Here is a 9794-nt window from a genome sequence, read left to right as displayed (position 1 = left end):
AGAAATACAGACAGAAACATATACTAAAGAAGGAAAACTCCCAAGTAGGCTACTGCACACACGCTATTATGGTTAGATTTGGAGATTGGCATATATCAACATAGCTGGTTGCACTTTAATCATAATTTTCCTATTCTTAGATCAGCTGCAGAACACCAATATACCACAATGACAAACACATTTCAAGAGATTCAAATAGCCTTTGCAACTCACTCAGGCTACAAATTCAATTAGTTCTCAAATCTTTCATTGATTTATTGGACTAACTGTGTTTTCCATCTATTCCTCTGTGGCTGCAGTGAGGGAAGGATACGGCCTAACAGACAAAGCATAAACAAAGGGAAACTGTGGGAGTGAGGCAGACAGATTCTGTTTTTCTGAGTCGACCTGCTCCTCTTCTGTCACACATTCAGGTTCTCCCAGGCTGGTTTCTGGTGCATCATACTTGGAGTTATATATAGCTTGTGTATGCCTCACAGCCCGCCTCAGTATGCAGATGTTGGAAATAAGGTTTATTTTCACCACCTCCCTTCTTTTCCTCCTCGCTATGAAATGTTAATAAGGTAAGCAGCTGCTTAGTTATGCGGTGATGGGAATGAGAGGGAGAGGAGAATGGAGACAGAGAGGCCGGGGAGGGGAGGAGGGAACATGTGGAGGACAAAGGTTGGTTTTTGACACTTGACTGTTTCTGCTCTGCTAGTCCCAATTAATGTCAGTTAGCATCCAAAACAAATCTGTTTTTAATTAATTTGAAGGGCTGCTGTAACCTGGGAGTTGAGAAAATGCCCCAACCCATGGGCTTATGAAATCCACTCAAAATCCACTGGAAAACCTAAATCACTTGACAACTTGTGATGTGAAAAAATCAGTGCAGTAAGATTATTTAAGCCTGTTTTTAATGTAAATTTATGTATTCCTGGTATTTCTATATATAATGTTTAATCTTTACTTGACTAATAAACATGTCAAAAAAACAAAATGTAAAAATGACCAGTTTTTATGATCAGTTACGTACCGGAACTAAGCTTTACAGGTGCTGGTAATGCTAAGCTAAGCTAAACTGGAGCTGCTTGATGAAGACCTGAACATTCAGAAGAGATAATACCACTATAATTGACTTTTTCCCATTATAAATAAGCAAACACTTTCTGTTTTTCCTTTCTCTCTTTTCCCACTGTCTGTTCCAGTCTGGTTTCTCCACATTATAAATAATGCACTTCTTGGCCTTCCTGACTTATCGCCTTTAAAAAGCAGAACGACAGTTAGTACCATTTTCTTATTCTGCACATTGATGTCTGGTTGTCAAATGTAAATGTCAGCACCATGTTCACATTCTGGGCAGGGTCTGTTTGTCATTTGCTTTATGGTGTGTGTGCATTTCCCTTTCTAATGGGCCAAAATACGAGCCCACCCACTTTGAATGTTGATTAGAGGGTCACTAGGGGATTTCCCATGCCATCTTTAAAAGGTACACCATTAGATTTCACTATTTAATTTTGAGAAATGTAATATCTGGATACCATGGATCGTGATGAACTGTAAACCTTTAACTACTTATATTTTAATTCAGATTTTTGCTGTGGCATGTAATGTTAATTTGATGTTAGCGCAGAGAACACTTTCGGCAGCAGCTTCAAAGTATTAATTCCCCAAAACTTCTTGAAGGCTTTTGTTGTGAAGCAGCTGCAAGAAATGTTTTGTTTACAAAAAAGTAAATAAGAGAAAAGGAAACAAACAAATACACAAATTTATTCCAACATGTGACATGGACTTGTAAGTAAAATATAAAATGAAATAAAATATAACATAAACAAGATGTTATGCATAAATTAAAGCATGTCACAGGATAAAAATATAACTGTGTATAGAACTCTCTCTTGCACTAACTAACCCCCACTCCTGTGCACGGGCACTAACTCTTGCTGATTGGCTGAAACAATGTTGTGGGGAAGGTCCACACCACTTTCTTTATTTTCAATGTACAGAGCCACGGCTCTGTAGAAAAACTTTTCAGAGCACACACAAAACGGAGAGCTAGCAAACCAAGAGGAAATATTTGGTGAATTTAACAAAAAGTGTACTGGATTACAATCACTTACTATGCCTTTAAGTGAGTTCTTTTAATGTATGTAAATTTAACATGTTATTTTTTGCAATTTGTAAACTGGTTTGTTGCTACTTAGAAAGACCATGACGATATAAATTACTATGTTCTTGTTTGTTTTAAAACCTTACATAACATTTTCTTTTCACTAACATTTTAGGCTTCTGGAGAATTTTTTAACCATACATTTTGATCAAGTAAACCACATAATCTTGATTTCATAGTTTATATATTTGGAAAAGGGGCCTAGGATTGATCCCTGTGGAACGCCACGTTACCACTGCAGGATCTATTAAGCTACCATAATATCTACATACTGAATGGTAACTTAAGTATAATTTAAACCAACTCACTACTGGATTATCACACCCGATAACCTCTAATTTATTCCATACATTATTTAAAACCATGGGAAAATATGTATAGCTGTATGTCTGTATTTGTTGAAGTGGAAGATTTGTCCTTGTTGCTGAAGAATGTGTTCAATAGTTTGAGGATGATATGCTATTTCGATTTTATTTTCACAGTTGAGTCACAGCACTGACTCAGGTTTTATGTAGCATGCTCAGGTTTTCTCTCCATTTCCTCTTTCATGTCTGCGAGCTCGCCAACGTAGCTTTTCATGGCTCCAAGGCCATAGTGCAATATTAATGCTGCCGCAGAGGCGCCGAGTGCTCTGCAGCTCCCTTTCTCTGCTCTCATCCATCCCCCCCTCTCCTACATCCGTCCTCAGTGCATTTACATTTTATGTATATATACCTGAAGCTCACAATAGGTGTAGTTATATTAAAAAACATCTTTACAACCAAAAGGACAAGATAGAGATAATTGCTTGGAAAAGCATTTACAGTATATAAGAGCTATGGGGAGCAAAGGAAAACATTAAAATGTGGTATAATTGGAATAGATGGTTGAGGGGGTAGGTGTTATGATATATAAATGGGTCGTATGGGGACATAAGACTGGACCACGGCCATTTCTGAATGAGCTGTACAGCGGGGACCAATTGTATTAAACCGTGGTTGCACTGCGGATGCGCTGTGGTCTTTTCAACAATAATAGATAATCTTTACTGATATAGAGGGTGTAGGTTTGGTTTGAGAGGGGACACAATAAAGCATTGGTTATGCTTTGTAACACGGGACTCTTTTTCGTAAAGGCGTGACCTTGTAAGAGCTGGGGTTCTGACATAATAGTTAAAAAGACACACAAACATATTATTAGTCCTATTTGTACCGATACACAATGATAAATAATGTTGTATTTGCATCTTTACTTAAGTTTGCTAGTTCCTTATGTTTGACTGATGTTCAATTGTAATATCCTTTTAGGAAAAATATGAACTGTAAATCAAAATAAAGATTAATGTTTCTTTTTCGTGCAAGAAATATTCAGAGGAGCCTGCTGTATTTTCTTTAGTCTTATGTAATATCTGCAGCGTTCCTCGGAGGATGCAAGCGGCCTCAACATGCGCTAACAATTGGTTGATTAGGGAAACCTGTATGTAATAGAGACAAAGCCCAGGGCAAAAAGGTGCACAAAGCTTCACACCTCCTTGTAAAGCTCATTGCTGTGATCACACATAGTATTAATTGAAAGTGACCTAGATGTATCCATAAACATTTTTATCTTCTCTCATCTGGACTTTGGCAATTTGGCACTTTTGGTAAGTCACAGGACATTGTTTAGAGAGATTTTAGTGAGTAAATCAAATTGAAACTGTAAAAGTTTTAGTAGAGTTATAGTATTGCTTTCCTCTTTATGACTTTTTTATTATAATAACTGACAACATACAAACTGTTGGCCCTCAAAGTCTTGTGGATCAACCAGTGGTGCACTTTGAGGGAGGACCTAGGATTAAACCCTGAGGGACACCAGTAACGTGACAGGGTGGTGAAGACAGAGCGGATCATAAAATAGAAGCAAACCATGACTCTAACTCCCTCTGTTTTTCTGTCTGTCTTCTCACAGGATGCATTCCTGTTCAGTGTATCCATCGTCAGTGGCTTGGTGTGCATCTTCCTGGCTGTGATCAAGTTTATGCTTGGCAAAGTGCTCACAAGCAAAGTCCTCATCACTGATGGTAGGGGTACACACATGCTCAAACACAGCAGACTTGCAGGACATTGTACTGCCCTTCCTTTTTAGGACCATAATCTTTAAAGTTGCATAGTTTTTTTTAAATTTGGAAAGATGAGCTTGTTTATTACACTAATTCATTAGTAATACGTATGTTTCTTTAATTAACTGTCCTGCATTGTCCATTTACTGTCAGTCTTTCCATACACATATATGTGTGAAGGGTTTTCTAGTCATTTCCTAGTAATAGTGTCACAGTGTGACTTCCAGTGTGATACATTGGTGTCGCACTCATGCTTACATTCCTTCCATGGAGTAACAGATACTGGTCGTTATGCAACGGTTCGTCACCTACACAAGGCCGTGGGCAGTTGCATTTTGATTTAACGAGATGACCTTTCTGTATTAGAGGCATTTGAAGAATCTGTATTAGAGGCATTTGAAGAATCTGTCATGCCACTGTTCATTTTACGCTGTACACTGCACATGCTACTTTCTATACATTGTTGACCATATTATCTGCCCAGAGAATTCACCAGTGGTTTAGTTACTGCTGTTTACATTCCTCCAAGAAATGCACTGCACTGTATGAGGTTATCAGTCCCACAACAAAACAACCTGATGGTATTTTATTGTAGCAGGTGATTTAATCAAAAAGACCGAAATTCCACCAGCATGTCCACATCCCCACGAGAACAAATACACTGGACCATGTTTACAGAAACATTCCAGGCAGCTACAACAGGGGCGGCTTAATTTGTTCATTAGGGCGACCAGGCGACGCATCACCAAGCCGGGGATTTTTCTCACACTTTCTACCACACTGTTAGTTAGCTGTGACTGTTTTTGACAGTTTGTCTCTGAATATCGCTGTCCAAACAGCATCAAGTCGTGTTCCGTGGAGTCCCGCCTCTTTTGAGGCAATTTCAGGCTGGTAGTAAATCGCCCAGATCTCTCTCATAGACTTTCATGTTAAGGCAGTTTTTTTCGAGCTGCGGCCGCTGCAATGCAATCTCTATGGGTTACGGGAGGGCTAGCACTAACGTGTTTACGCCACGCACCAAGCAGCACAGCTACGCTTCTGCCACCTGAAAATAGCTCTGCACTCCTCCAGCTTGTTGCTCTCACTACGACCAGCTGCTGTACAAAATGTACATTCATGCTGAAAATTCAACCGTGGTGTCGGGAGATGCAGCGACTTTACCAGCGGTGAGTAAGACACAGTTTAAATAATACATGTAATTTGTTAAGCTATGAGGAGAGGAAAAGTCCGCTAGCCAGAAGGCTAATTTATGCTCTGTAAAATGCCATAGGCTAAGCTAATAACTGTGACTGTAAAAAAAAATCTTGATAGTTATTATTAAGCCGAATTTTATGCTTATGTTAAATGTGATTGTTATTAAGCCATGTTTTATATGTGTTGGTGGAGTCAATTTAAAGTTAGCTGCACTTAACCAGTAACAATAATCTGATGTGTTGTTTTTTTGTTTTATTGCCAGAAACCGAAGAAGAAAGAGGAGGTAGCCTGATGTGGCCACCACCACTGGCATCTTGTCAGAGGAGGGTAAAAAGAAGTAGGAAAGCAACACAGAAAATAAACCAAAAACAATAGAATATACCTTTTATATTTCCCCTTACATGCCTTGTTGTTTATGTGTAAATACTGCGCTTTATTCTGAATTTGTTGTTCCTAAATAAAAGGTTTGTCACAGATAAATCAGATGAGTGTGAGTGTCATCCTTTTTTTCATTAATGCTAAAGTAGTTGCCTTTACATCCAAAGGTGTGAAGATCTGTTGATCTTAACTGTGGACTGTTCATTCATTGTAGGCATTGACAATGAACTTCAGTATGTAGCACAAATACTGTACAGTATGTAGCCTAAGGAACAATCCTTGTCTTATAGCAGAATTAGACCATTGAACTGGTCACCTTAGCCATCATCGCAACAATTGCCCCCCCTGAGAAATTTGTCAGGAGCCGCCACTGAGCTACAAAGCCCTCCCATGTCCCAATTTTGGTTTATCAGACCATATTTCCCTCCTTCTCCTGCCCACTAACACGCAAGCTGATTAAAATGGTCAAACCAACAGTAAAAACTGTTAACTGTTGACAGTGACGAGCGCAGCGTTTTTCCCAAAGTTGAACATTTTTCAACTCTCGGCGACCGGAAAAAAACGCTCAGCGCCCAGCGTGGAAAAGACTCTCAGTGCCTCGTCACGCTCCTGCCGTTTTTACCAGCTTGCACAAACGCGGCGCTCCCATTGCAATGAATTGAAAAAAGACGCTGCCGTGAACACGGGGCCTAAAGGACAGTACCCACCCAGCCACAACTGGTTCAACCTGCTGCTGTCTGGCAAGAGATATAGAAGTATCTGCTGTTATACTACAAGACTTCAGAGCAGCTTCTCAACCCATCTACTGTATAATTTTTGTATAATGTTTGCGTTTTGTGAGTAGCATAAAGGGAACTACAACTTCATCTCGTTTTACAACCCTGTGCTGTAATATGATAAAGAAAGAGGCCAAAGCAGTCAATATTTCACGTCCACTGTACTCTCAGCAGGTGTCTGTGGGAAGCCTAAACACATAAGGGAATGAAATCCAACACTGACCCTACAAAACCCTTATCAGATGACTTTATATAAGATGTTTTCCAACAGAAAAATGTTCTCTCCTCCCAGGATTCAACTCACTAGTGGGGGGAATTATGGGGTTCTCCATCCTCATCAGTGCTGAAGTGTTCAAGCATGAACCCAAGGTGTGGTACCTGGATGGGACAATAGGCATCCTGATAGGTCTTATCATCCTCGCCTATGGAGTCAAGTAAGTGGTTACTAGAAGTTATTAGAAGAACAGTTTATAAATGATTGTGTGACAATATGTACAGTTTGCTGGTAGTAAATCTGAATATATGAAGATTTAATGTTCAGTCCTGCAAGGGTTTTTGTAATATATGTAGCTCTGGAGACTTTACATTGTACAGCTATTCAGCCTAATTTGTAATTAATGATGTCATCACTTCAATTCAAAAGAAACTACACTGCCAAGCTACATTTGTTGACAAGGCGTTCATCACAAGTTATTATTAAAGCTTGGTTAAATAAGAATTTTTATAAACAATATAGGGAGGAACATCCATCCAGCAAATATAAACTTGTATGCAGATGATACAGTTATCTATACAGTTGGCTTGTCTTGTTTACTGATCTCAAACTGCCTTCCACAAACAGCTGTTTTATAATTAAAATTAAGCCTACACAAAAAAACTTTCTTCAGAAACCATGCCGATTCTGTACAAACATTGAATTGAATTATTACTTTATACAAAAAAACATGGAGTCATGGAGGATGGGGAACCATCTTTCTCATGAGCCCTCAGAAGAGTTTTTGATTTTAATCTGAAGCATTCATCGCTGCTGATGCAGTGACATTTTTGGCCTAGAGTTACAGCCACAACCTGAAATTAATTCAAGACTGTCTGCAGCGTCTCAATAAGTCAGAATGGGATGCATGTCTTTTTTCTATTTAAGGGGATCAAAGTGTTTGAATCGACTCTCAGTTTTTCCTATGCTTTCTAAAAAGCCCCCTCTTCTCCCACCGCAGGCTGCTGCTGGACATGGTCCCACGGGTCCGACAAACCAGGAACTACGAGCGTTTTGAGTGACGGACCACAGAGTAAAAGAAAGAGGGCGAAGAGGAAGGTTTGGGAGCGGGTTGGCTGACTGATTGACAGGAGAAGGATGGGGATTACTGTCCCTACAGTCTCTCCACAGACAATCACATTCAGTGCCAGTGGAGACGTCTGTGTCTATATAGTCCTTCCATTCAAAGATTTGAACTGAGCATCCAGGCTGATATTGAGTGAGGGCGAATCAAATTCTTGGCCCCTTTTAAGTGTTTTACAATTTGGTGTACATATAATACCTTTATCTGTCTTTTAACAGTGTATGGGGCAGTCTGTTCTTTCATGCCTCCACATTTAAACAAGATTGAGGAAGTTAACTGTGAAAGGGAGTTAAACCTGCTTAAAAATAAAGGTTGACTCAGTGACAGAAGAGACAGCAATGACCAAATAGTACAGAGACATGCTTGTACTGCAGCGTACAGGAGACTTATGGAACCTGAGAGACAGATTTTTGCACAGCAAGTTGATGTACAATACCTCAGTTACACCTCATTGCCCTGTCAAAACACAGCAGTTTATTTTTCCCATGGTTCCTAGAGGCCTTTACTCAGCTGTGCTATAAAAGGTTGCAGTGTGGCAGATCAAACTGATTGATGTAGCTGATGTAGCAGTGGAGTATTAATGGTGTTTTACCTTCATATGACTTGAGAGGATATATCAATACAAGGCCCATTTGCCATAGGGAGCAGGTATATAAGCAAACACACAAACACACACACACAGCCATGTGTTACTATCTTTGTGGGTACCCTTACCCAAACCTTAACCATCACAACTACATGCCAAACCTTAACCCTTGCCCTAACTTTAATCTAATTCTAACCTGAACCCTCAAATCAAGTCATAACTGTCAAACAGACCTTTAAACTTGTGGGGTGCAGCATTTTGGTTCCCACAAAGCTGTCAGACTCCACAAGTATAGTGGAATCCTGGTTTTTGGACCCCACAAATAAATTAAAACAAGCCTGCACACATTTTTGTTCTTCTATGCCCATGGGGACATCTCATTGAAATAATGCATTCCCTACCCTCTTACCCTAACCTTAACCATCATAACTACATGCCTAACCCTAGCATTGACCTAATTTCAACCTGATCCCTAAAACCAAGTCTTAACCCTCACAAAGTGACACTAGTGACGAAACCCCATCACTGCATTCAAGTTATAGTCCCCATCGGGATAAAAACACACACACACACACACACACACACACACGTGATTTGCTTATTTATCTAGACTGTTGTGGCTGGAGCCGGGAAGCCTAGAGTGGACACTGTTTCAGCAACCTCATGCCAACGCCAGCTTACAGTTCTGGAGGATAAAAATCAGCAGTTTTGGCATTGAGTGACATAAGAGAGTCCAGACTTGTCTCAGCCTCCAATTCACTGACAATGTGACAGAAGGAAAATGGCAGAAACCAGCTCAGTTTACTTCAGGTTGCCACTTTTGTTTTTATTGTTGTTGAAGCTAAAATGACAAACCCAAGAATATAAATTGTACATTCACAACTTGCGCCATCTGCTGACCAGAAGAGGTACCTGCCACACAATTGTGAATATACACTCACCTAAAGGATTATTAGGAACACCATACTAATACTGTGTTTGACCCCCTTTCGCCTTCAGAACTGCCTTAATTCTACGTGGCATTGATTCAACAAGGTGCTGAAAGCATGTTGGAATGTTGGCCCATATTGATAGGATAGCATCTTGCAGTTGATGGAGATTTGTGGGATGCACATCCAGGGCATGAAGCTCCCGTTCCACCACATCCCAAAGATGCTCTATTGGGTTGAGATCTGGTGACTGTGGTGGCCATTTTAGTACAATGAACTCATTGTCATGTTCAAGAAACCAATTTGAAATGATTCGAGCTTTGTGACATGGTGCATTATCCTGCTGGAAGTAGCCATCAGAGGATGGG

At 39.9% G+C, this 9794-nt stretch overlaps 1 protein-coding gene across 1 annotated transcript in view; it reads left to right on the top strand.

Moving 5' to 3' along the window:
* LOC119903257 (transmembrane protein 163-like) overlaps window positions 1–9546 on the top strand; it is an 18786-nt gene extending 9240 nt beyond the window's left edge. The window contains exons 4-6 of the mRNA XM_038719462.1: window positions 4076–4187; window positions 6867–7008; window positions 7789–9546. Of these exons, the coding sequence (XP_038575390.1) occupies window positions 4076–4187; window positions 6867–7008; window positions 7789–7849 (315 nt within the window). The 3' untranslated portion in view covers window positions 7850–9546. The remainder of the gene's footprint in view (window positions 1–4075; window positions 4188–6866; window positions 7009–7788) is intronic.
* Window positions 9547–9794: the final 248 nt, after the last annotated feature.

Source organism: Micropterus salmoides, unplaced genomic scaffold (assembly GCF_014851395.1).
Source record: "Micropterus salmoides isolate LMB-PRFRI ecotype aquatic unplaced genomic scaffold, ASM1485139v1 Ms_hic_scaffold_1419, whole genome shotgun sequence".
Classification (NCBI taxonomy): domain Eukaryota; kingdom Metazoa; phylum Chordata; class Actinopteri; order Centrarchiformes; family Centrarchidae; genus Micropterus; species Micropterus salmoides.
The sequence above is the reverse complement of the archived record's forward strand: the minus strand, read 5'-3'. Positions and strand labels throughout refer to the sequence as shown.